We start from the raw sequence: 27,828 nt of genomic DNA on the forward strand, positions 1-27,828 counted from the left end.
AAAAACTCTTCAACCAGCTGCTGAAATCTCAAGTATTTATTCAAATAATCCTCACTGGTGTGTGCAGTGAAAATGAACTAAATACGAACACATAAATCAATACAATTATAGTAATTTTTTTCTTCAAAATTTTAAGATTTCTGTGTTAAACTGATTTAAATCCAAACACAATTTAAAAAGGAAAAAAAAAAGGTGAAGCCATCATGAAACTCATTTGAGTTAAATTTTAGATGAACAAATCCATCAAAGAAACGTTAAACTAATAATATGATAACAAATAACTATATTTTCGAAATGCATGCAAAAAGAAAAAAATGATCATTTCAGATTGTGCTGGTGCATGCTCCATGGAAATATAATTATTTTTTATAAACAAATATAAACAATATGCTTCAGGAGCCCCTCCCTCCCCATGATGTGCTGATGCAAATGTTCAGTGTGTGCAGTGTACTTGTGTCCTGCTGACTGCTCTTGTACTTTGTGTGGAGCATCAGAGGTCACATCTCCAGCCTCAGGATGATCAACACACTCACTCTTCTGCTGGTTGCTCTCTCTCTGCCCTGTGAGTTCTCCTGCTGACTGCTGTTTGATCTTTGATCAGACAACATGGACTGATGGTCGCTCAGTGATACCAGAAAACTTCCCACATGACTGTCTCACTTTCTTCTGTGGTTCCTCTCTCCTTTCATCTCATCAGGTTGTACAGGTCAGAACATGGAGTCCATTCCTTCCAGTTCAGTGGTGAAAAAGCCCGGGGAGACTCTCAGTCTCTCCTGCAGGGGATCTGGCTTCACATTTAGCTGCTGCAGCATGCACTGGATCAGACAACCTGCAGGAAAAGCTCTGGAGTGGATCGGCCGTGTTTACAGCGATGCAAGTAGAACAGATTATGCCAGCAGCATGTAAGGACGAATAGAAGTCACCAGAGATAATAGCAACAGCATGACGTATCTGAGACTGTCCAACTTACAGCCTGAGGACTCTGCTGTGTATTACTGTGCCAAACACACAGTGGTTAAAGGAAGCAGAGAGGCTCTACAAAAACCTCAAACTAGTTATTCTCACAAGTACCAACAGGTGGCAGTAGAAGATAAGAAGTCAGATGACAAGAAGGAGAGAATGTCTCTAAACACACACACACACACACACACACACACACACACACACCCGCAGGGAAAGGACTGGAGTGGATTGGATATCACTGTACTGGATGCACTGCTGTTTACAAAGATTCACTGAAGAACAAGTTCAGTATCAGCCTCGACTCTTCCAGCAACACAGTGACTCTAAACAGACAGAATGTGCAGCCTTAAGACACTGCTGTGTATTACTGTGCCAGAGAGCCACAGTGACACAAAGCATCAGTAGAGCTGAACAAAAACCCCTCAGTGCCTGAACACTTGTAACATGAAGCCACCAGAGGAGGAGCCCTCAGACCACTAATGACTTCAACACCAGCTCACTGTTACATCTTTTGAAATGCTTTTAGGCTGCAATCACCAAGAAACCATTGATAAATATTACACTTTACAAATAATATAATCATTTAACCTATAATGTCTTCAAAAGTTGAACTTGTTGTTTTGACATTGAATTGTTTAAAAATACATTTTTGGTCTAATAATACAAGAAATATTCCAAACAGCAGAAGTTACAAGCCACATGACACAACTGTTGAAACTTTGAAGGAAAATAATTTCAGGAGACATGAGATGTTGTTTACCTATAAGGCGATTTTCGTATTAAATGACCTGAAACCAGTATAATCATAATAACATTTATTAAGCTTTAATTTACAAACAGTAGCAAAACTGTGTTGTGTTTATGTTGAATTGGGTAATTATCCACAGATGAAATGACTCTACAGTTAAATAAGCATTATAATGTAATGTTATAATAACTTGAGTTTCAAAACATGAATGAGTTAGAAGAAAGACAAAATATTAAATTAATTTTGAGGAGAGATTGAATGGAAGACACTGTTCAATCAGAAAGGAGGAGTCAATGCAAAACTCAGATGTCTTCCACCTCTACTTATCTGACTGCAGAGAGGAGGACAGAGGACAGTGGACACACAGTTTAACATGATGGACTATAGGACAGGACTGCTGCTTCTAACTGTCTGCTGGACAGGTGGAGACTTTCACTGATATAAATAAAACGTTTATTCTATTTGTGTCACCCTCTTAATTCACTCAATCTTGTTTCTTTTCTTCACAGGTGTTGATGGTCAGACTCTGACAGAATCTGAACCAGCAGTTAAAAGTCCTGGAGGATCTCACAGATTGACCTGTACAACCTCTGGATTCACATTCAGCAGCTATTGGATGCACTGGATCAGACAGGCTCCTGGTAAAGGACTGGAGTGGATCGCCTTGATCTACACTGATAGCAGCAAACAGTTTTACTCTCAGTCAGTCAGAGGGCGGTTTACCATCTCCAGAGACAACAGCAGACAGCAGCTGTATCTGCAGATGAACAGTCTGAAGACTGAAGATTCTGCTGTTTATTATTGTGCTAGAGACTCACAGTGACTGGAGTTGGTTGAGCAGCTGTACAAAAACCTACAGTCCTCATTCTTACTGGGCTGATATAAATATATTTATTTTAATTTTTGTTTTTACAAACTTTTGAATGAGATCACTAATAACTACAATTACCATTGAACACACAAATTAAATAAAGTATTTCTGCGACGCTCATTTCTGACCTTAAAAAACAGAAAAAACAACCTGCTCAAATCATTGATGTTTTTCTCATTCAAGTCTGAATCAAAGAAAAACTGCATCCACACATGTGAACAATGCATATATGTATCTAAATTAGGTGATTATATGAGTACAAATAACTCTGCTGTTCCATTAATAAAACACAAGATGGCAGTCAGAGTCAAGTTTCTCTCTCCTCTGTCACTATAAGGAGAAACTCTGTTTATCTCAATGATCTTTACTCACTGACACTGAAACTCTGGACTGAACTACAGCTTTATATCACACCATTTGTAAACTCACTTCACCACCACACATATAGAACATTTTAAAAGCCATCTCACCATCTGAAATAGATTTCAAGACAAACAGATGGAAGACTGAGTGAGATGCTGTTGTTTCTTTCATTTATGAGACGTTGTGATGGAATAAAATCAGTGACGCTGAAATAAAACTAACTTTCACTTTGATCAAAAAAGCACTCTGCAAAACAGAAAAACACTGAACATCTTTCATGTTGGTGTCTGTGTCTGTCTCCACTCTGTATCTCCGATATGTCCCAGTGCAGAAATGCAAATCCACACAGTGATGCACAATCCCCGCCCCTTCTTCAAAATATATCCTTCATGAGAGCCTTTACAGATTGACTCTCAGTCAAGTTCCCACCATGACAGTTGTACAAAGTGTCGTCCTCTTGGCTCTCATTTCAGGTGAGTGAAGTGGGAGTCCAGCGGAGGAGAAAAGGAGCTCTGTATGTCTGCTGGCTCCTCCTCATCTCAACTCTGTGTCTGTTTCAGCTGCTCAGGGCCAGTCCCTCACCTCCTCAGAGCCAGTGGTCAGCAGAGCTGGAGAACCACTCACTCTGTCCTGTAAAGTGGAAGGACTTGCTCTGGCTTGGCTGCACTGGATTCGTCAGAAACCAGGGAAAGCACTGGAATGGATCGGACGCATTGATAGTGGAACTGGCACCATATTTGCCCAAAGTCTCCAGAACCAGTTTTCTATCACCAAAGACACATCCACAAATCTTGTGTACTTAGTGGTGAAGAGTCTGAAACAAGAAGACTCTGCTGTTTATTATTGTGCACGAGAGGCACAGTGACACACGAGACTACAGAGCTGTACAAAAACTGAACAACACTGATCTCTGTGTGAGAAGCACTGAAGCATGTCAGGCCTGTGAAAACACATTTTACATTGAGTTCCCATCGAGGAAACAAACAGAAAGGATTCCTCTACCTAGTCTGGTCACTTGACAAGTTACACTGTTTACATATTCAACTACACCTACAACTTATTCAATTAGAATTTAAATATTTTTCAACAACATGTAAAAAAAGGTTACATATAATGAAGTGAAGTGAAGTGTGTGTGTGTGTGTGTGTGTGTGTGTGTCAGTGAGAGGACAGAAGAGCTCACATCAGTTCAGCTTCAACATCAACCAGGTCATCCCTTTAGCTGTGGGCGTGTCACTGAAAATCTCCCGGTGTATGTCAGGATTAATGCTTGCTGCGCATACATTTCTTAGCTTGCCGCTTGCCATCTGCGTCTCCCATAAGCTCCCATGAGCTTTAACTTGAATGCGCGTATGCTGTCATGATACTGTGTTCCAGATTTTCCTTTTTTCTCCATGAATTGTGTCTCAAGGAGTCGCTGCTCAGTTTTCTGAGGTAAGAAAGATACATTTTGGTTTTGTTTTTTTGCTAGCCAAAATTAACATCCCAGTTAATGCTCCAATTAATGCTAACATGAATTAGCAGCGGCTTCTCTCAGTCGGGTTGCCGGTGTAGAGAGGCGTGTAGTCAGTGATCCGATCCCTCGCGCTCCTCCACAGTCCAATTATGGTCTGCTCCGTGTATCGGAAACAAGATGGCGACGCAAGATGGCGACGAGTATAACGCCGAACTCGAGGCTTCCAACGGGCAGTCCACAAACCAATGGGTGACGTCACGGTGACTACGTCCATTATTTATATACAGTCTATGGCCAGGAGAGACACAGTGACACAAAGCATCAGTAGAGCTGAACAAAAACCTCTCAGTGCCTGAACACTTGTAACATGAAGCCACCAGAGGAGGAGCCATCAGACCACTAATGACTTCAACACCAGCTCATTGTTACAGAGTAGAACAAAACAGTCTTTATATTGTATAAATGGATAAGTTTAAATACTTGGATGTCACCATCACTGATTCATTATTGTATTTTCTCCCAGAGTAAAAAAACAAATTGAAAACCTCAACAATTAGCATCCAAATCAGTAAAATTCCAGAATGAAAGTGCAGGTGCAGGGGGTTATGACGTAAGAGCACCCCTGGTCATTGAAAACTTTGTGAGTGGAGTAGAAGGACAGATACAGATGTGATGAAGGCAGGAGAAAGAGAGAGATGAGCAGAGATCAGCAATATGTTTTACGATTGGGAAAAGGCAGTGTTACATTCATGGTGTTTTAATGAGAAGTTGATCGCTCAAAGCTTGTTGATGTATGGAAGAGAGAGTGGAGCAGTTTAAAAAACGTTGACTTGAATTCATTATTTCATTTTGGCGAGGCAGTTGATCAAGGTGGAAAGAGTGCAGTGATGGTAGATTGGGTGGATATTTAGAGTTGGACATCATCAGCATAGAAGTTGGTGATGATCATGATAATGATGATGATATTAGAGAAGGAGAGCATGTTGAGAATGAACAGGAGAAGACCAAGCATGGGTCCCTGGAGGATGCCTTGGAACTGATTAACCACAGTAAAGATGCACTTGTTAAATCAGTACAGGTGATGTTGAGAGAGGATTCAAGCTTCAAGTGAGAAGTGGCTGCCATATAGCACTTCTAATTGAAACATATCAGACAAACCTAAGTTGTGCCATCTTAAATGAATATATCTTTAAAATTCCATTTATCCATTGATAAATGGACCCACTGGCAGTGGGTGAGAGGCAGGGTACCTGGAAAGCTTGCAAATCAATGAATTACAAAAACTCAATGTAAAGCAAAATGTCCTCCCTGTGAGGAGGAGTCAATATAAAACTCAGATATTTTCTAACTCTACTTATCTGACTGCAGAGAGGAGGACAGAGGACAGTGAACAGTCAGTTAGTTTTCTAACACAGTCCAACAAGTAATCCAATTTGGTTCTTTTATCTTTCTTACTGTTTGTGGCCTAAAGAAGTAGGTGTGACTGATCATATTTGTGTATCTGAAATTATCATGACAGATGATACACTGTCCCAAATAAAGTTGGAATAATTTTGTTTCCACATACAATCTTCTGTTACTTGTTGATTCATTTTCATTCTGATATGTTTGGAAGAGATTGATTAAAAACATTTTGAGGAAATATACACTTAATCTACCAATAATAAATCACATTGTCACAATCATTTCATGGAAAGAGGTAAAAACTATTTCATTCCAACTTCATGGGTGACGGTGTATAACAGATGGAAGACCATAAAGAAAATGAACAGCAGAGGACCTAGCACGGAGCCCTGGGGGACGCCGTGGTACAAAGTTACTGTAGTATATTTAATGTTACAAGTGGTATATTTTATGTTACTTTTCATGTAATTCTTCTGCTTTACTGAAGGGCCCCAGTCTGACCTTTTGTTCAGAACAGAACTGTAACAGCCATTTTTTTTCACCAGAATAACGTACTGCAGGATCTGGGATTTGTCAGACATTAGAGGCTGTAGAGGCAGAAATATAAACAGTATAAGTTGAATTCCTTTTAAGGTTAAAAAATCAACTTGGCAGCGTGTGCGTTCCCGTAAAACATGCCCTTTACGTGGGGTGTGGGATGTTACCTTGAATTGAATTAAATTATCTGACACAGACAGAAAAAGGCAGAGAGACTTCAGGCTTGATTAGAGAAGGACTTTTTTCAGAAGCCTTTGAGGTTGGACAAAGTTCTCCTCTGCTGTACCTTGGCAGTGTATTCTGATGTCTGATAATAATAAAAAAATAAATAAAAGGAACTTCTACTTGATCTTTGATTCGCTTTCTCACTCAATTTGAGGTAGTAATTTCCACTACATTACCATGATAAAGATAAAATTGGGGGTGGGGTGGGGGGGGGGACTCAAGTACGATTCTGATTCTCTGAAAGAAACAAGGGAGGCATCTTCATATCAGGCTTTTAAAACAAATATGATCAGACCATGTCAGAAAAGTCTTTACTTGAATGTGCAGACTGTAAAGAATGTAAAATTAACATTCAATCGATCAAACTTTCCAATAGCAGTCCTCGTTTATTCTTGAATGTAATACAGGCTGCAGTTAAGTCCAGGTGACACTGGGTGATAAGTGGGTTACATCCTGAACATTTTACAAATACAGGGCTCATCACCAGCAGAGGAAGAAGTATTCAGACCATTAACTCGAGTAAAAGTATACACTTTACTCCATGACAATGAAAAGTCCTGTATTTAAAACTTTATAGTACTTAAGTAAAATTCTAATTATGTTTTTGTGTATGGCGCTTCCTTAAGTATCCTTCAAAAACATTCAAATTCACCATCACCACATCTGGAGAAACAAGGTTTTCACTGGTACAGAAGGGTATGAAGTACTCAAGTAGATGTACTTTGTTACATTTATCACTGCCCGTAATCATATCCTCATTTACCGAACAAAAACTGAATGCTAAGGCTGACCTACTTGCAGCCTCCGTGTGAGGAGGAGTCAATGCAAAACTCTGATGTCTTCCACCTCTACTTATCTGACTGCAGAGAGGAGGACAGAGGACAGTGGACACATAGTTTAACATGATGGACTATAGGACAGGACTGCTGCTTCTAATCTGCTGGGCAGGTGGACATTTTCACTTTTTTATTATTATTTTTTACATAGTTCTTATTTGTGAACCAACTAAACACATATTTTATTTGTGCATCCTTACAGGTGTTGATGGTCAGAGGCTGACAGAATCTGAACCAGCAGTTAAAAGTCCTGGAGGATCTCACAGATTGACCTGTACAACCTCTGGATTTACATTCAGCAGCTACCCTATGAACTGGGTCAGACAGGCTCCTGGTAAAGGACTGGAGTGGATTGCTTTCATCCACACAGGCAGTTCTCATATCTACTACTCCCAGTCAGTCCAGGGTAGATTCACCATCTCTAGAGATGACTCCAGCAGTAAACTCTATCTGCATGAACAGCCTGAAGACTGAGGACACAGCAGTGTATTACTGTGCCAGACACACAGTAAGAGACACTAACAGCAGCGTCAAACAAAAACTACTTCCTCTTTTAACCAACACAAGAAACATTCATTAGTCTCAGTATGAATTGTTCTGAATCATATATTTTAAAAAGATAGTTTTAATTATTTATGACCACGATTCCTCTAAACAGGATCCTTTAAAAATATTACTTTTAAAGATATCAATATATATTCTCCCCTATCACTCTGCTTCAATGATTTCTCAACACAAAACTGGAAAGGCTCAATACTTTCTGATATTAAAACAGGCACCTTTGGGTGGGCCATGGAATTCAATTCAGATAATTTGTTTTCCTGCAGGGATTGTGTTCTTGTACTGCACAAACACGTAGTACGTGCTGGTATAATTTACTCTGATAAGTAGATTTTCTTCATTTGTCCTTTTACAAATGGTGGCCTAATGAACACAGTTATGACTGAATATGTATGACTGAATTCTTATTTAATTTTATATTAAGTTTGTGTGTCACCTACATGATTTTATATAACAAAAAAATATGGTAACAAGATAACGTGACACCATTTATGCCAAATAAAGAACCTAAAGCAAGAAGTGTATCAGATCAAACATTAAAAATGTGTTAGAAGGATGGAGTAGACGTGTGTGGTGAAGCTCCCCAGGACCTTTGTTTTAGAAAAACATTAAAATAGCACTAATTTGAACAAAGTCTTATTTTTTTTACTTATTTACATTTCCAAACAAATCTGCATGAGAAGACATGGCCAGCAAAACGTCGAAAACCCGCAGTGCCGCTTCATCTGTACAGAGGCCTGATCCCTCCCGCTCATCCCCGCCAGCGGGTGATGATCCGACCGCCGTCGACATGCCCTCAACCTTAGCCATGGGGACTTTCAGGCAGGAGCTCTCACGTCGCTACGTGAGGACATCGGCAATATTATCAAGCTGGAGATTAGAGATGTTCTGGAGAGAGATGAAGTGAAGTGAATAAGAGCCTGTCCTCATGCACGGACGACATCGCAACATTACAGCGCGAACAACTCCAGGCTCAGTCAAACAACTCCAGGCTCAGTCAGAATCATTGCAGAATAAATGCGAGGATTTGGAAGCAAGGTCAAGACGGAACAATATCAGGATTGTTGGAGTGCCGGAGAGCCAGAACACCTCCGTCACCGCTGTTTCAGCGCTTCTGCAGAAGCCACTTGACCTAGATAAAGCTCTGGATAAAGCTCTGGATAGATCTCACCGCGCACTGCAGCCTGCGCCAGGACGGGGAGACCAGCCGCGCATTATCGTGGCGCGCCTACACTACTTCCAAGATTGTGCGAACATCCTCCGCCTGGCCAGGGTGAAGCAACAGATCAAGGTGGATGGGATGACTATTTCTATCTACCCAGATTATACCACACAGGTGGCCAGAGCTCGGGCAGGATACAACGCAGTGAGGCAGCAACTCCGTGGGCTGGAAGGAGTTAGGTACGGCATCCTCTATCCTGCTCACCTCAGGATCACCCACAACAATCAGGAGTGGGTTTTCTCCACGCCGGAGGAAGCGCAGGCTTATATTTCAAGGAACATTTCCACACGGGGCTCGTCGCAGTGAGTGACTTATGATCAGAACATTTTGAAGTCGTGGCTATTAAGAGACATTTACTGGTCTATGTCTATCACCGTAAGTATGGTACTGTTCTCAGCCGGGTGATAAGTTAAATTTAGCCTTTTTTTCGTATTTCCAGCAATTTCATTTTGTCTGCTTCTGAATATTATTTCTTAGTTTTGTTTGTTCTGTGCCCCCTTGCTGGTGTGTGTGTGCGTGTGTGTGTGTGTGTGTGTGGTGTTGTATGAGAGTCCGTAGTTTGTGGATTTAATATCCATGCAGGTGTTAGTGGATGTTTGAGTGGGTGTATACACACTTGTGTGGGGGTAAAGAAAAGTTTTTTTATTTTATATACCTATTTCTGCCTGGTTGGTTATTATCAGAGATGTTCTGTTGACTTTGTTATTATTACCAGACACTCAATATAATTGCTTTTATCAGATCACCTGAATACAGCAAATGTTTATTTCAATTTCTTTCTTCTGTTTATTTACGATGACTACAGTTTGTTTACTTGTGTTATTACTTGAGTGTTACAATTGTCAATTAGTTCTGGGGATCTCAATGGATAGTTTAGTGTTAACCCAGTATACTTTAAGTATACTCAGCCTACAGTTAGGAGAGGCTATGGCGACCTGGGTTTTAGAGCAGGTCAGCACAGGGTTTCAAGGCCTTTTTGATATTCTTATTATTTTTAGTTGTATCCTTTTTTCTCATGAGAAACACTCACATTTTTGTATATTTTGTTTAACATTTGTTGACATGTTAGGGACATGTTCCGGGACCTAAAAGCAGTCAGTAACATCCGTGACACCTCTCCTGCTCTCCCCCTGTTGAATGTAATGGCTATAGCAAGTGTTAATTTAGCCAGGGTAGCATAGCTTTCTGGAGTGGGGGAGATTCTTAGCAGTCTCTCTGAAATACTTTGCTTGTTCTCCATGTAAAAGTTCAAGAGCTTCACATCTTGGGTAAATGGCAACACTTGTGGCATATTCCACTTAACCTCCTTAAGAGTGTTTAGTGGGGGGCATTCCAGGTGGCACACCTGGTAGAGCGCATACCACAGAGGCCCAGTCCTCGTGAGCGGGCGGCCCGGGTTCGAATCCGGCTCGGAGCCCTTTCCCGCATGTCTTCCCCTCTGTCTCCCCCTTTCACTCTCAATATCTCTACTGTCAATAAAGCTACAAAAAAAATATATCTTTAAAAAAAAAGTGCTTTAGTGCTTAGTGCTCCAGAGGAGATGAACTCTTCCCATCTGTTACCATGTATAGCCCGATACCTTTCGGCATACTCTGCTGTGACATGATCACCAGACATCATAGCATCACTTCTTAACAATACTGGATATTTTCTTTAGACTGTTGCCAAGCTTGAGGGCTAAAGACGGTGTTTGATATGTGTTGGTTTTGGGATCGTATCCTGCTGCCTTCTTCAATGCAGATATAACATGTGGGAAGTTTTTAGGAATGAAGAACTCCTCCACTTTTTTCAGTGGTGTAACCTTTTGAGCTTCAAGGACCATTCTTCCAACTTCTCTGTCATCTTCTGTCTTATGTTGTCATCATTACTGTTCCCTTTGTTCTTCAGTTTGTTGAACATATATTGTCCCAGTTGCAGGATGCATTTGTCATTCTGAACAACATGTGACACTTCATCATAGTTCATGTGGGTGAGAATCTTCTGTAGGTCCTCATTAACCTCAAGACCGACAGGTGTGGTAAGAGCACACAGGGATCAACTCTTTTTCTTCCAAATTGGGGTGCATCCTCTCTCGTCTTCTCTGGGCAGACTTTGATATGTTTCCACAATGTTTTTTTTTTTTGAGTAAAGACCTTGACAGTGTGCACAGTGAATTCAATTTTTACCATGTCTGATCTCCTGAGTTTGGTAACGCGCAATAAGATGTCCAGCTCCTTTTCTAACCACATCTGTATTGTGGAAAAAGTTTCCTCTGTTCCTTAGAATGGCCAGCCAAACTTGCCATTCTTTGGAATCTTTTGGATAATAGAATGCTTTTGCAACATCTGGCTTGTTGCTATGAACAGTTTGAAGGTGTCGTGCAATCTTTGATGTTGGCTTGGAACAATAAAGGCAATAGTTCCTCTTGTCATACACTCGACATGCTTGAGTATTTGTGGTATGCAGTACTTCAATTGAACTTTTTTCTGTCTCTGGGCTGATTGTCGAGCTACTGTCTTTCTCTGGGCTGACTGTTAAACCACTTTCTTTCTCTAGGCGGAGTGGTGTGCTCCTCTTTTTCTGTGGGGTGACTGTGCATTTCTTCCTTTTTCCTAGGCTGAATGGTAGTCTCCTCTTCTTCTTTACTGCATGGTCTTTTTCTGTGCTACTGTCTTTGTCTGGGCTGACTGTTGAGCTGCTTTCTTCATCTGGGCTGTTCCTCGTCACTGTAATCTTGTAGTGTAACTTCTTTAGTGCATTTTTTTTAGTGGACAAACATATGCTGTCACCAGAGTCATTTCCCTGTGTCAGGTATGTAATCAGCATCACTGTAGTCAGTGTGACTGCTCTCATCTGTTGATTTATCTGAGGTATTTTCTTTGCTAAAAAAAAAAAAAGAGAATCGTGGAATTTATGGATTATTAGCAGCCTTTCATTGTATTGAAGGATACCCTGCTGAAATGCCATGTCCACATGCTATTGCAGGAATATTAGCATATTTCCTAAGGTTTGAATGCAGCCTATCAACTGTTCAATCTATCAACAATAAATGTGCACAGCTAATTCAACCACTGTCCGGCAGTATTTACAAGAATGTCAGTGTTTTAAGTTAACAATCTTTTCCAAACAAAGTAGTTTAGAGAGTAGCAGATTTGAAAATTAGACAAACAATACTTAATTACTATAATAAACAGAGAGAGAGAAGCTCACACAAAAAGTCATAGAGACATTAAGTTAAAAAATGATATAGAAGTTACAAGTCGCATAAGTCAACCTGTAAAGACCTATATTATACTCACATTATCCAGTTGTGCAAGCTGTTGATCAAGAAGCTCACGTTGATGCAAAAGGAGGGAACGATGTCTTTCAATTGCATTGTGTTCTTCCTCTGAGGCCATGTAGCGTTGATAGCATTTCTCATGGTGCTGCTTCAATTTAGCAATCCTGGACTGAAATGACTACAATGAAAAAGAAGTAGTTAGCACCTTACTAGGTTAACCTACATTAATGTTAGACTACCACAGAGCAAAATCAGTTGAACTCTGTTTGTCTTTGTTGTTGCAAAGTCACATACCTTATTTACACTGGGGGACAATGGTTCCAAGGGTTCAACAGGAACCACAGACTGATGGCTGCCATTTAAGTGGTCATCCACTGATGGTGCGGTCGGAGGAAACATGTAAATCTGCACGTCAACAAAGGGACAGAACTGACACACAGTCTGCCCACAAACTAGCATGGATATACAAATGATTGAAGCCCCATCAATCAGTTTTGTAAGGCAGGATGTTGGCTGTCCAGTGTATAAAGGTAGTGTAAGAAGGATGCATACTTTGAAGTCGAAATATCACAGGAAGAATGATGCATTATAAATGTGAACACAGTTTATGGATCAAACTGTAGTGATGGCTGACATGTTCCTATAAAAGGTAAACTTTCTGAGGCACCAGTACATAAGGCTGTCTATACAACTGGGGACATTTAACACACATACACACATTCTACCTCTACCGAAATGGGGACACTCACATGATTGGACCCCCCCCCCCCATCATCTATGCATAAGACTGTCCATGCAACTGGGGACATTTCATATGTATGTATATATAAGCCAATAATAACTATTTTGCTCGCTACAAACACCTACACACATTCTATCTGAGCCAAACTCAGGACTCACCCACGTGGAGGGCTGGAAAATGACCAATCATAAGAGGCCTGGGGTCAGCCCCGCCCCCGATGTGTCAAAAGTCTTCGCTCCGCGCGAGCAGAGCTCCACGGCGAGCGAGCATGGGGGAGAATCTGCTTCACTCGGTTGCTGAATACGTGCGCGAAGATCAAACAAGTGCGCGTGACACGAAATAAATGCGTGTGCGTGTTATCGATCGCGCGACTTTTGACTCAAATATGATGCTATAGTCCACCTCTGCCTGCTCACTGTGGCGGAACTTTCTCCACCAGCAGTTCATTTCAGTTGATTGCTCTGCTCCGATTGGTCAACTCCACCTGGCCGCCTGGTTGCTTAGCTACCAAAGCCTCCCCCCTACCCCCCCCCCCCCCCCCCCCCTCCTCCAAGACAGACATTCTAACTTAACGGACATGGCGTTTTTTCATAAAGCATGAGACCTTATAACTTGACCATACATTGTCCAATCTCAAACTTGTCATGCATGATGATGGTCCATCACTGACCAGTTCTACATAACAATATTTAATAAATTCCCGCCCTTTTTGATTAGCCACGCCCCCTTGCATAACTAATAAACTGTTTGTCCTAGAAACTTGTATAAGGTGTCAGATTACTCGGCATGGAGTTCCTGTTTAATTGGTGGTTGATTACCCCGCCCCTTTTGATTAGCCATGCCCCCTTTTACTATCTAATGAACCGTTTGTCCTAGAGACTTGTATGAGGTGTCTGTGAACTCAGGACAGAGTCCCTGTTTAACTGGTGATTTAATCAACGAGAATCAAGGGCCAGAGGCAAGCACACAATCAAAATTTCTTTAGAAATTTTCTAGTTACCTGTTAATATACAAGCAGTAGTAAAACTCAAAACGTTGTGTATGTTGCATTGGATATTATCTGCATTAAATGACTGCTTTCAAATGTTACAAAGTGACTTTCAGTTAAATAAACATTATAATATAATGTTATAATAACTTAACTAAAAAAAAAACTGAATCAGTTAAAAAAAATCAGAATATTAAATAAGTTTGAAGGAAAGATTGAATGGAATACACTGTTCAATCAGAAAGGAGGAGTCAATGCAAAACTCAGATGTCTTCCACCTCTACTTATCTGACTGCAGAGAGGAGGACAGAGGACAGTGGACACACAGTTTAACATGATGGACTATAGGACAGGACTGCTGCTTCTAACTGTCTGCTGGGCAGGTGAACAGTTTCTCAGATATTAATAATACTTTTCTTCTATTAGTGTCACCCGCTTATTTCACTCAATGTTTTTTGTTCTATTCACAGGTGTTGATGGTCAGACTCTGACAGAATCTGAACCAGCAGTTAAAAGTCCTGGAGGATCTCACAGATTGACCTGTACAGCCTCTGGACTTGATGTTAGTGGCTACTATATGAACTGGATCAGACAGGCTCCTGGGAAAGGACTGGAGTGGATCGCTGCTATTTATGATAGTAGCAACATCTTCTATTCTCAGTCAGTCAGAGGGCGGTTTACCATCTCCAGAGACAACAGCAGACAGCAGCTGTATCTGCAGATGAACAGTCTGAAGACTGAAGATTCTGCTGTTTATTATTGTGCTCGAGAGCCACAGTGACTGGAGTTGGTTGAGCAGCTGTACAAAAAACCTACAGTCCTCATTCTTACTGGGCTGATAGAGGATGAAGTGTTTTTCATCAATTGTTTTTAATTGAATTATTTGTGTAAAATTTAATATAAAAGTGTTTTGTATTAAAAATGAATTCATAATTTTCCCTGCATACACATCGTGAAAACCTAAAAACACAGAATAAAGACAACAACAACAACAACAACAACAACAACAAAGTGATTGCTAAATTGAAACAACTAGAAAGTCTTTACATTTCTACACAAAGACACAATGTGTGTAAATAATGTGAATCTTATGATTCTAATGTTTGTTTTGTGATTGATCACTTTATTTATAGTCCAAAGTATCCACTATTGTTGTCACTAAATATAACAGCTTGGTTGGCATCAAGCTCCTGTATATGTGTTTTTACAGGTTAAAACTCCTTCATGAATCTGACCGAGACTTTTCTTCGGATCTTTCTTCAGAACAAATATAAGAAAATACTTTCAGAAGATGTTGGTGAGGGGGCCCATTGTGCAAATCTTTTCATCTTTTTTATGATTAATAAATCATTTCTATCTAACCATTAAACACACAATTATATGAATGTCTTTCTGGAAATCACTTGGTAACCAAACAGTGAAGTAAAAAGAAAAGCAAGTGAATGTGAATGTGGAACCAGTTTCAGGTCATTTGCTCTCTGCAGTCTCCGCCTCTCTGCTTTCATAGTCAAGAACCACATGTTTACCCCTTTAATATTTCTGATGTATATAAACTATGTTGACCAGTTATACCTTGCAATATAAATATCTGTTCACATTTCTTCTATATTAACCTACACTAACGTCACAAACTTTAAGACAGTAAATCAAATCATCAAATTAACTATAGATACACTGAAATCGATATATGATACATTTTTTCTTACACCCCAACATAATCTGGAAGCTCTGAAGGTAATAAAAAAGAAATGTAAATACATGCAAATAAATGTTTCTTATAAGGAAGTGTGTGTGTGTGTCAGTGAGAGGACAGAAGAGCTCACATCAGTTCAGCTTCAACATCAACCATGTTCTCTGTAGCTCTGATACTGCTGCTGGCAGCTGGATCCTGTGAGCAGCTTTCACTGGATTCACACTAATGAACACATTAGAAACACTGAATATTCACATGAATGATGGAGATCATGTTGATTTGTGTTTCCACAGGTGTGAACAGTATTGATCTCATCCAGCCAGACATCAAAATAATGCTCTGAAGAACAAGTTCAGCTCCAGCAGAGATACGTCTGCTCTAACAGGGACTCTAAAAGACAGAATCTGCAGCCTGAGGACACAGCTGTGTATTACTGTGTCCGTGTAGCTCCACAGTGATACAAACCACCAACAGACCTGCACAAATACTCAGCAACCATGTGACTCAACCACAAAAACAAGTTCTAAATGTGAACATTAATAAAGTAAACACTCTTCACTCAGTATAGAAGAGACTTAAAATAACTTTGTTTTACCCACAATGCAAAATGTACATGACACATTTTTAAAAATAAATGCATCTGTTGTTTATTTGGAGAAGAGATGAGGAACCTCTTTTCCTGTTTTCATGGGGAGAAATAACATCTGATAACTTCACTATAACCTAAACAGCAGCTCTGTCTCCTCACAAATACATAATGAGAGGTAAATGTCACTCTTGTAATTGGGCCAATGTGGAAAATAAAGCTCTAATCAGCTTCACTGTGAGTTAAAGATTGTCATTGTAGATCGTTGTAGTTTAAATATTTTCCATCAGTTCAGAAATGAGTTTCCAGGGCTTTGATATTTGAGTTTCCTCTGCTGTTGTAGAGATACTCTACTTATAGAAATGTGTCACATGTTCCTTTTTAAACCTGCAGAGGGAGGTCTATGCAAACTCTTGCTCTCTTATAAACACACCATCAGAAACTGAGAGCGTTTCTATATTTCTGAAACACTCAGGTCAGAAAGCTCTGAACTACAGTGTTCATCACAGAATGGACAATACAATTATCTGGAGTTTATTTTTTGCAGTTGCTATTCATGGTGAGAAAATCAATCATGCTTTTTAAATGTCCGACCTGTGATTTACAAGTTTGATGGATAATGATCAAAATGTTTCTACTTCCAGGAGTTTGGAGTGAGATTAAACTGGAGCAGTCTCCCTCTGAGGGGAAGAGACCTGGAGAGATTTTTTTTTAATTTTTTTTTACCCTTGTATTTGTCTTTTTATCTCTAACACTGTTTTGGATTGAGTTTTTATTACTATTTTATTCTATTTTATTTTATTGTTTTTACTGTTTTTAGTATTTTATTGTTTTCATTGTTTTTATGTATACCTATTTGTGTATGATTTATTCTATTTTAATAACTGTACAGCACTTTGGTCAACTGAGGTTGTTTTTAAATGTGCTCTATAAATAAACTTTGACTTGACTTGAGAGACAGTGAAGATGTCATGCATCATATCTGGTTATAGCATGATGAGCAACTTTCTCCACTGGATACGACGGAGGTCAGGGAAAGCTCTGGAGTGGATTGGGAGGATGGACACAGTCAGAAACTCTGTTTGCTACGGCAGCTCCTTTCAAAGCCGTTTCATCATGACTGAAGATGTTCCCAGCAGCACTCAGTACCTCGAGGTCAAGAGCCTGACAGCAGAAGATTCTGCTGTTTACTTCTGTGCTCGAAGAGACACAGTGACTGAAGACAGTAGAGCAGCTGCACAAAAACCTCCACAGACAACAAACAGCAAAGTGATCTCAATGATATCTGAGTTTTCTCACCATAATCCAGTTAACATCATCTGTGGATTGTATACACCTTATATTAATGTGTTGTTTGAATTGTCTCGATGGTGTTACATTCGTTATTAATCATTTGGTTCTTACCAACAGACAAAAAAAACAACTTACATTTAGAAGTGTTAGATAATTTATTTTGTTTTAAGAGTTAATTTCTTTATTTCTTTTTTAGTGTTCAACATGCTTTTTCTAGAATTAATCTTAATCCAAGAAATCTTGTCTGGTGAAATTATCTGTCCATGTGGCAAGATAATTTCCCTCAGATTTAGTGTGTTTGTCTTTTTTTTTATCTTGTTTTTAGACACCCCATTTTTGTAGTGCAGTTATTCATGACTAACAAGGAACAAGGAAATGGTTTAAATATTTAATAACACTAGAAACGACAACAGGTGAAATTGACCTGTGACTATTTTTCAACTGTACATTATATTGTTTCATTAAAATATTTTATCCTCCCAGTCTTTGACTTTTCCTAAAAGTGCATTATGTAGCACTCCTGATTGTTAAATTATCAAGATAAAGCAGGATTAAAAAAAAAAAACGGCCATCAGCAGGTAGAATATGGAAAACATAGCAACAAACCAAGTCATTATCACACTGAGTTTTTTTTTCTTTTTATTAAAATTGTATATTATGATGGAAACAGCTTCTGTCTGCTACTGTATGTAACAGAGCTTCATCATAAATCATAGGCTAACCTTTGCTGTGGACAAGAGAAACAGATTCATGAATACTTCTCAATGCTTTCAGTGAAGAAGAGTCAGGTGGTGGGGAGGCCTCACAACTGAAGAAATTACTAAATATAATATAATATATAAGCAAACAGCTATTATTTTTATGATTATGAAAATTTGAATGCACATTTTTTAAAATGTATTCAAATTCAAATTGACTGAAAACAGTGGAGCAGCTGCACAAAAACCTCTACAGACAACAAACAGCAAAGTGATCTCAATGATATCTGATTTTTATCAACACCTGCAAAATCACTTTAATATATCCACATTAAATTTTAAATACTTTACTATGAAGTGAGTTCATTGTTCTCCTCATGATGTTACATCACTCACAGAAAAAGACAGAGTCCCTTTAATTCTCTCAACATTATCTAATCCTGAATTTTATCTGACATTAGTACAAACAATGAATGTTTAAATGCTGTAAAATGTTTACATAAGAATAAACAGTGATTTCCTCCCTGTGAGGAGGAGTCAATGCAAAACTCAGATGTCTTCCACCTCTACTTATCTGACTGCAGAGAGGAGGACAGAGGACAGTGGACACACAGTTTAACATGATGGACTATAGGACAGGACTGCTGCTTTTAACTGTCTGCTGGGCAGGTGGAGACTTTCACTACAGTTTGATCCTTTTGATGCTTATTTTATTAAAAATATGTTGTGTTATGATTATCATGTTCTGATCAGACTGTTTCTCTCTCCAGGTGTCAGCAGTCAGACTCTGACGCAGTCTGAACCAGTGGTGAAGGGCCCCGGAGAATCACACAAACTGACCTGTACATATGCAGGAATATCTGATGATAACGCTGTTATGGCCTGGATCAGACAGCCTGAAGGAAAGGGACTGGAGTGGGTTGCCTACATTTCAGCTCCGAGTGGAAGCACTAAAACTTATTCCACATCAGTCCAGAATCGCTTCACCATCTCCAGAGACAACAATGTGGACCAGGTGTATCTGCAGATGAACAGCCTGACTGCTGCAGACTCTGCTGTTTATTATTGTGCCCGACAGACACAGTGATGCAGGAAGCCACAGAGCTGTACAAAAACCAGGACAGATGTGACAGAGACAGTCACTGACAGAAAGTGTTGGCTGTAAAGGAGGGATGGACTGTCCTGTCACAGGTAGTCAAAGCTTGGAATTATGTTGTGAACATTTATTTTTGAATAAACACACGTGAAGGACAATTTATTGGTTATTACAACAAACTCAAAGATTTACATTGACATTCAGATAAACAGGATATTTACCGTTTCATTGACACCATGTTTCTCTGAGTGTGTTGATGATGTTGAACTGAAGTTAATTTCTGGGAATGTGAAAAGCAGAAAGCAAAGATTTGACTTGTTCTGACATGTTGTGAGTAGAGAGGCTCTACAAAAACCTCAAACTAGTTATTCTCACAAGTACCAACAGGTGGCAGTAGAAGTTAAGAAGTCAGATGACACCAAGGAGAGGATGTCTCTAAACACACACACACACACACACACACACTTTAAGCAACAGTTGATGTTGTTGTTTGTGACTTCCTGTTTGTTAGAGTTATATTTAATTTAGTTAATTACATTTTCCCGTCATTGATTGGGGGACTGAAAATTTGAACATGTGTCCATGATATATCCAGTAGCTAGAAGTATGACTCATTATTAACTGGTGAGCAGAATAAACAACTAGAAAATTTCGAAAGAAATTTTGATTGAGTGCTTGCCTCTGGCCCTTGATTCTCGTTGATTAAATCAGCAGTTAAACAGGGACTCTGTTCACAGACACCTCATACAAGTTTCTAGGACAAACGGTTCATTAGTTAGTAAAATGGGGCGTGGCTAATGAAAAGGGGCGGGGTAATCAACCACCAATTAAACAGGAACTCTATGCCGAGTAATCTGACACCTTATACAAGTTTCTAGGACAGTTTATTAGTTATGAAAGGGGGCGTGGCTAATCAAAAAGGGCGGGAATTTATTAAATATTGTTATGTAGAACTGGTCAGTGATGAACAGGCCTGCACGGAATCTGCGGCCGCGGTGCTCCGACGAAAACTCCGCGGTAATTCCGCAGAATTTTGAACACCTTGAACGCCTCTCGACCCTGCCCCTTTGTCTGTGAATTTACATTTTCCCGCCCCCCGCCGCTGTCAATATTGTGTCAGGTGGAACAACAAAACAACGTAGTTTTAATCTACCAGTAAATGATGTCGAAAATGAGATTTACAGCAGAAGAGCTGAGGCGTCGTCATTTATCGACACGGATCACCGCGGCAGACAGGGCATATGAATTTGCCAATGATTTTTATGCGGACGGGGGCGTATTATTTTGTAAAGTGTGTCAGCACTCGGTGGATTACCTGAGGAAGCAGACCATCCTGGAGCATCTGAAGTCCCAAAGGCACAACAACAGAAAGAGGAGTGGATTGGGTAAGTACTTACTAACTGGTTAACATGTTAAATTCATTTAAATGTGTTGTCACCGTGTTTAGACGACTGCCGGTTGTCACCACAGAGGGCTGTACTTCGAAGCGAGTTTACCCAGACAGCAGCTGACTCTGCGCCGGATCCGCCTCCAAACCGGCAGATCCGCGTAACAGTCACATCCGTTTTACTGCTGGGATACAGACACGGGCCGGACGCGGGTTTCTGGGAGCGGGAATATGGTGAGAGCAGTCGGTCAGCGGAGTCCAGGCGGATGCGGCGCGGAGCTGGTCGAACGAGCACGCAAATTTTCCCCCTCTTACTTAACTGAAGAAGGCAGAAGACGATCAGAAGACAGAAGACGATCACCATCGATTTTATCAGCATTAAAAGGTAAGTCACACAAAATGATGAAACTATTGATGTACTGAAGTATTAATTGATTTATTTTGAGATCATATTTAATACGAAAGCTCTCAAAATGTTTGAACTTAGTTATGTGGGGGGTTTTTTGCCTGTAACTGCAGTTAAGTCAAGTCTTATATCAAGTTAAATAAAAGATTAAATGAAAGGTTAATGAGGTTGACTGCAGTTACAATTGAAATTATGGATTTTTAACGGCATTATTAATTCTTACTGGTAATATTACGTTAAGGTTATCTGTGGCAATATTAATGACTAATGTCAAGCTAGCTAATAACGCAGATTCCCTGCTGTTAGTCTTTGGTTTGACAGTAGTGACATCTCTGGCAGAAAGGCAGTGATCTGGGGAAGATTTAAAGGGATATTCCGGTGTAAATTTAATCCATGGTCTCTAACAAACCGTGACACCGAGTAATACTCCCCCTCAAGAGGTCAAGTTTGCTGACCGCTAGCTTAGCTAGTTTTAGCAACCTCAGAAAAGACTGCATGATAATACACTGCGGCTTATGTCTCCCACTAGAAACCGCCATCAAAAAGCCACTCATAGCCATAATTAATGGTGAGAACAGTCGTGATACGTCACGTTTTGACATGAAAACGTTTTTTCACAAAGAGACTTGTTTATTGTGTCGCTGTCGCCAAAGTATGGCCGTCTTGTTAGTGTCTTTCTGATATTAAACTGTGATTTTGCAATGTATTGTACAATCTTGTTTGCATATTCTTTGTGGACTCATTTAATAAAACTTTTTGGAAAGATAATTTTAAAGACCCTTTTATTTTTAAGTTTTGACAGTAGCATACCAGATATGTTTTAATTGCTGATGCGCCGGATAATTGCCCATTTTGTAGGCTACACAACTGAGGTGATGCAATGCTTAGTAGTGCTTAAGTGTGTTTCTAACTACTCTCCAGTCCTGGTGTTATAAATGCTGGCATAATGAAAGGTATTTATTGACTAAGTTGGACATCACTGAAGGCCTAAGTGTGAAATGCACCGCCCGCAACTGCTTTTTTTTTCAGTATAAAACTCTTACCAGCAGAGAGGAGATTAAGTATTAACGTTACATCAACAGTTAAATGTACAGTAAAATATTACATATTATTTTTTTTAAATCATAAAAATTAAACTGTCTGTTTCCAGTCACTAATTTCACTGCAGGTTCATTATATGGCACCTAAGGTATATTATCACAAAATTACAGGACTTTTCACTGTAGAAATTCATAATAAAATGCACTTCAATACAGTAAATATTCAAATGCATTTTAATATGAATTTCCACAGTGAAAAGTCTTGTGAATGTGTGAGGATATACCTGAAGTCCTGTAGAATGAACCTGCAGTGAAATTAGTGACTGGAAACAGATAGTTTAATTTTTATGAATTTTTAAAAATACAATGAAATATTGTAATGTACAGTAAATATTCAAATGCATTTTATTATGAATTTCTACAGTGAAAAGTGCTGTAATTTTGTGATAATATACCTTAGGTGCCATAGAATGAACCTGCAGTGAAATTATTGACTGTAAACAGACAGTTTAATTTTAATTATTTTTTTTATGTAAAATTTTTAATGTACAGTAAATATTGAAGTGCATTTTATTATGAATTTCTACAGTGGAAATTCCTGTAAATGTGTGAGGATATACCTGCAGTCCTGTAGAATGAACCTGCAGTGAAATTAGTGACTGGAAACAGACAGTTTAATTTTAATACATTTTTAATGTACACTAAATATTGAAGTGCATTTTATTATGAATTTCTACAGTGAAAATTCCTGTAAATGTGTGAGGATATACCTGCAGCTCTGTAGAATGAACCTGCAGTGAAATTAGTGACTGGAATTTTTTTTAAAATACAATGTAATATTGTAATGTACAGTAAATATTCAAATGCATTTTATTATGAATTTCCACAGTGAAAAGTCCTGTAAATTTGTGAGGATATACCTGCAGTCCTTTAGAATGAACCTGCAGTGAAATTAGTGACTGGAAACAGACAGTTTTTTATGTAAAATTTTTAATGTACAGTAAATATTCAAATGCATTTTATTATGAATTTCCACAGTGAAAAGTGCTGTAATTTTGTGATAATATACCCATAGACTGTATAAAATATGGACGTAGTCTCCGTGACGTCACCCATAGGCTTCTGAAGAGCTGAAATGAAGCTTTGTGGGCGTTCCCACAGTCGCCATTTTGGCAAAGTTGACTCCGCCCAACTGCCCCGGATAATCCATAAATGGACATAGAAGTGCAGCTGAGGCGGCCAAAACACGCCCACTTAGCTTGAAGCTACCAAGCTAGCGGAGGCTACCGGAGCTAACAAGCTAGACTACATGCTACACCGGGATGGACAGCAGCCGGCCGGCTCGCTGACTACTGCCGTGATGTTCCCGTCTGTTGGTGTCCCAGCTTACACTGCTTAACTTATGGTAAGTTACTCTAAAACTTTGCCACAGCAACTTCAACTTGTTTTAGATATATAATTAGGGTCATTTGAAATACCGGTTTTGTCGAGACTTGCAGTAATTTTGCCAGTGTTACCTTGAATAAACATAACGTTTACGGATACTTACATGAGGCAAACATGTTAACCTGAATTTTAATTTAATTTTACTTTAGCTAGAAGTTGTTTATTTTGGATGACCCTTGATTAAACTTTATGAGCTGAGTGATATGTAATTAGGTTAGTATTCTTACCGTAGATGTTGGATTGATACTGGCACATAATTATATATGTTTTGCTTATTAATAACTTCTACTCAGGTACGATTAAAACAAACTTATTACATTAGTAAATCTGCGGGTTGTTTCTCAGTGTAGATGTGTCAGGGTTTATCGGTTAACGTGTAAAATGATAATCCTCCACAGCGCTATTAAACAGTATGCATTTACCTTCATGATGTGACACTGACAGACTCTGCGATTATTATCTGGAATATCAATTAAAACAGAAAGGCCATTTTATATTTATATTTACTTAAATCAGTACATTTGTCAATAAATTTAACTTCCAGTCTTGGTAACTTGACTTTAGACGGCTGACATGATCACATCTGTCTTCAAAGGACTACAAAATAAATTAATTTGAATAATGTTTTATATTTTTGAGGTGTGGATCCCTTCTTCCATTTTATCCTTCAAATCCTAGTGTTTTCAACATTATTTAGGCACTCTTCATAGCTGTTTGTTATATATATTGTTTTACCTGAAGCATTTAATACTCTCATTTATTTTCCTCCCATAGTCAGTGTGAATCATTGGTGACAGCTCTGTGTCCAGCGAGCTGCTGGACATCAGTGTCTGCTGGTGGACTGTGGTGGAAAGACCTTCTCCCCTTCTTTGAGGAAGAGCTGCCCAGATGTCTTCTTCTTCCACTGTGACGGCAGCAGCAGCATGGGGGAGGTCAGAGGTCAAGCTGCTCACCATCATGGAGAACTTTTCTAGACTTAAATATTGTCCACCTGGTTTTTTATGCATTTCAATAAATTATATTTACATTTGAGCTAACTTTGTCTTTACTGCTGTGTGAAAATGTTAGATTTAAAATATCTGATATAATACAACACAGATAAAACATTAAGCATTGATGTTCAACTCTTATTCCAGGTGATATATGTCTAATTTTAAAAATGTGAGAATACAATCAGGAAGCTGATAAATGTGTGCTTTTAATAATATGATTTAATGCAAAAACATAAAAACACTACAGCAGCAAAAGATTTACGTCAAATTACACATACATAAAAACATCAATATGTAACCTCAGATATTGATAAGTTGTTGATGTGTTTGAGGCCAGTTGTGTCTTCTCATGTGGAGCATCAGAGGTCCACCTTGTCTGCATCACCTGCAGAGGAAAACTTTACACAGACAAATAGAGATGTAAGTAAAATATGTGTTACAACGGACAGCCTTCATTTTCATTTCAGTTTTAATATACTGATTATTGTTTAGGATAATGAAACACATTCAACAGTATTGACTACTCTCAATATAGCCTGTTAGTAAACGTTATCCTGCTTTACACAGTTCCTCCTGAAATTCAGACTTAACATTACGTGTCAACTAAAGTCAATCACAATCAGTCGGTTTCTGGAGTGTTTTAATATTTAAATGCCTGCTTTGATACTGATATTAAATAAAAAAAGATAATGTCTGGGGTCCTGCGCCGTCAAATTTTACGTTACCGAATATTTCACAGTCTGAGTCTTAATAACAAACTCCGTTATTTCTGAACCATGCTTAAATGTGATGCTTTTTAATTACACAGACATTATTGTAATTACACACAGATGAACCCGTTAAATTGGGCCGAGTGTAGCGTTAACTTGATGCAATGGTAAATTTAGTCATCATTTCATAACATTGCAAAATGTTACCATACTAACATGGTGAAGCTTTATTTTCCAAACACACAGACGCCTTTTGACTCCAAGTATTAAAAAAATAAATTATAACACTTCTGTATTACTTATGACTTCAGTCACCATACCGGTTTAACAATATCTTATACTCCACTCCCGTTAGCATCGAAGGCAGCATTAGCTGGCTAACATACTACTGTAAACGCTAATAAATGATCATTTATAAATAAAATAAAACGAGAATAACACTCACCAACAACTGGAGCCTGGGCTTCTTGTGGAGCAGAGGTACAGCTCACCACACAGCAGGTGGTGTTAATAGTCCGATGTTTGCCTGTAAAACTCTCCAACAGCCGACAGGGAAAGTTTCCAGTGAATTAGCCACGGTGCTAGTAGCTACAGACAGCTAGCGGCTAGTGCCGTCAGCTACGTCACCTGTCACTCAGAGCGGGGACTGCTTGATTATGCAGAATTTTCGAAACTTAAACTAGTGAGATATAAAATAATTCACCCCCCTCAGAGTTGACATGGAAGCGGAAATCAGCTTTTGAGAGTAGAGCCATCGTTTGAACCAGGCTGTAAACATGTTTATTTCTACTGTGAAATCGGACATTTTAACATGAGAGTCAATCTAACTTGCTCCCTTCTGCAGCCTGCCTCAAGCGGCGAGTCGAGGAATTGCCGTTTTTGGTACTTCCGCAGCTGAAAGGCACATTGTGTGCCATTGCTGGAGATAATCTTGGATCCCACAATATTGGTGGTTTTGTAGAAAATTTTAGCAGGAGCACTTACTTTTGCAGGTATTGTGACATAGATCGTGCAACATTCATTTCCATGCCACTGACAAGGTCTTCCACCAGAACAGTGGAGTCCTATAAAAATAATGTTCAGCAGGTGATTGAAAATAATTCACACTCATACTTTGGTATTAAATGTGATTCCAAATTTAATGAACTTGCTCACTTTCATGTTTGTAATCCAGGTTTACCTCCTTGCTTAGGCCATGACCTTTTTGAAGGCATCGTATCATATGACCTGGCACTGTATCTCAGCCATTTTGTCAAACAGAAGGAGTTCACTTACATGCAATTAAATCAGCGCATTAATCACTTCAGATATCTTGGCAATGATGCAAATAACAAACCATGTGATGTTAATCCTGGAAGTGAGAAGTTAAGTGGCCACGCTGTCCAGAATTGGACTCTTCTCAGACTCCTACCAGTCTTGATAGGGGACAGGATTCATAATCCAGAGGAAAATGAAGTGTGGCAACTCATATTGCAACTCAGACAAATCGTTGAGCTAATATGTGCACCTGCCATCACCACAGGCCAGATAGCCTACTTGAAAGTACTGATAGACGAATACACAGTCAGTAGAAAAGACACTTTCCCCAGTCACCCTTTGAAACCAAAGCACCATTATTTGTTGCATTATCCAGACCTCATTATTTGCTTTGGACCACTTATTCGCTTGTGGACCCTACGTTTCTAAAGTAAGCACACATACTTTAAACAGTGTGCACGGAAACTGCACAACTTCAAGAACTTGTGCTCTACTCTAAGTGAAAGGCATCAACTTCTACAAGCTTACTTAAGTGCTGGTGCTGTGTTCCCACCATCTGTAGTTGTTGAAAGAAGCACAGATTTCTATGTGGATGACTACAATGACAAGATAAAACAGTCTGTTGCCCATCTTAGTTTGCTTCCAGGTAACACAGTCTCTGCACATGATGTTCAAGTAAAAGGTACACTTTACAAAAAGAATATGTGGGTTGTGCTGGCTAAAAATGATGAGGGGCTGGTCTTTGGTAAGATAAAGTTAATTGTCATTCACAAAAGCACACTGGTATATTTTGTGACTGAAAAATGCCAGTCTGTCTGTCTACTTGACCAAGGGGTGCATTACTTGACAAACACAGAAAAAACAATGACACAATACTTTTGTGTTGAACAGGGAGAGCTTACAGATTATTACCCTTTGCCAGAATACAGTATGCTTGGCTTGTCTGTAATTGCATTGCACGATTCTGTTCCATCCATAGCATAATGTGTGATGATGCCACTGCATGGATCTGGGAGATCATCCAGGCAACACTCCCGAGTGTCCCAGAAG

The 27,828-nt window shown here is 39.2% G+C and overlaps 1 pseudogene and 4 gene segments (V, D, J or C); all 5 read left to right on the plus strand.

Moving 5' to 3' along the window:
- The first annotated feature begins 2,084 nt into the window (after nucleotides 1-2,084).
- On the plus strand, nucleotides 2,085-2,534 carry LOC131982840 (immunoglobulin heavy variable 3-33-like). The segment is given in 2 exon segments: nucleotides 2,085-2,133; nucleotides 2,221-2,534. Coding segments are annotated over 2 exon segments (363 nt in total).
- Nucleotides 2,535-3,375: 841 nt separating this feature from the next.
- On the plus strand, nucleotides 3,376-3,810 carry LOC131983018 (immunoglobulin heavy variable 1-24-like). The segment is given in 2 exon segments: nucleotides 3,376-3,418; nucleotides 3,506-3,810. Coding segments are annotated over 2 exon segments (348 nt in total).
- A 3,658-nt stretch (nucleotides 3,811-7,468) lies between these two features.
- On the plus strand, nucleotides 7,469-8,870 carry LOC131983019 (immunoglobulin heavy variable 3-21-like; annotated as a pseudogene).
- A 5,638-nt stretch (nucleotides 8,871-14,508) lies between these two features.
- On the plus strand, nucleotides 14,509-14,955 carry LOC131982844 (immunoglobulin heavy variable 3-66-like). The segment is given in 2 exon segments: nucleotides 14,509-14,557; nucleotides 14,645-14,955. Coding segments are annotated over 2 exon segments (360 nt in total).
- A 4,104-nt stretch (nucleotides 14,956-19,059) lies between these two features.
- LOC131983020 (immunoglobulin heavy variable 3-30-3-like) lies at nucleotides 19,060-19,531 on the plus strand. The segment is given in 2 exon segments: nucleotides 19,060-19,113; nucleotides 19,215-19,531. Coding segments are annotated over 2 exon segments (366 nt in total).
- The last annotated feature ends 8,297 nt before the right edge of the window (nucleotides 19,532-27,828 follow it).

This window comes from Centropristis striata, chromosome 13 (genome assembly GCF_030273125.1).
Source record: "Centropristis striata isolate RG_2023a ecotype Rhode Island chromosome 13, C.striata_1.0, whole genome shotgun sequence".
NCBI classification, from domain to species: domain Eukaryota; kingdom Metazoa; phylum Chordata; class Actinopteri; order Perciformes; family Serranidae; genus Centropristis; species Centropristis striata.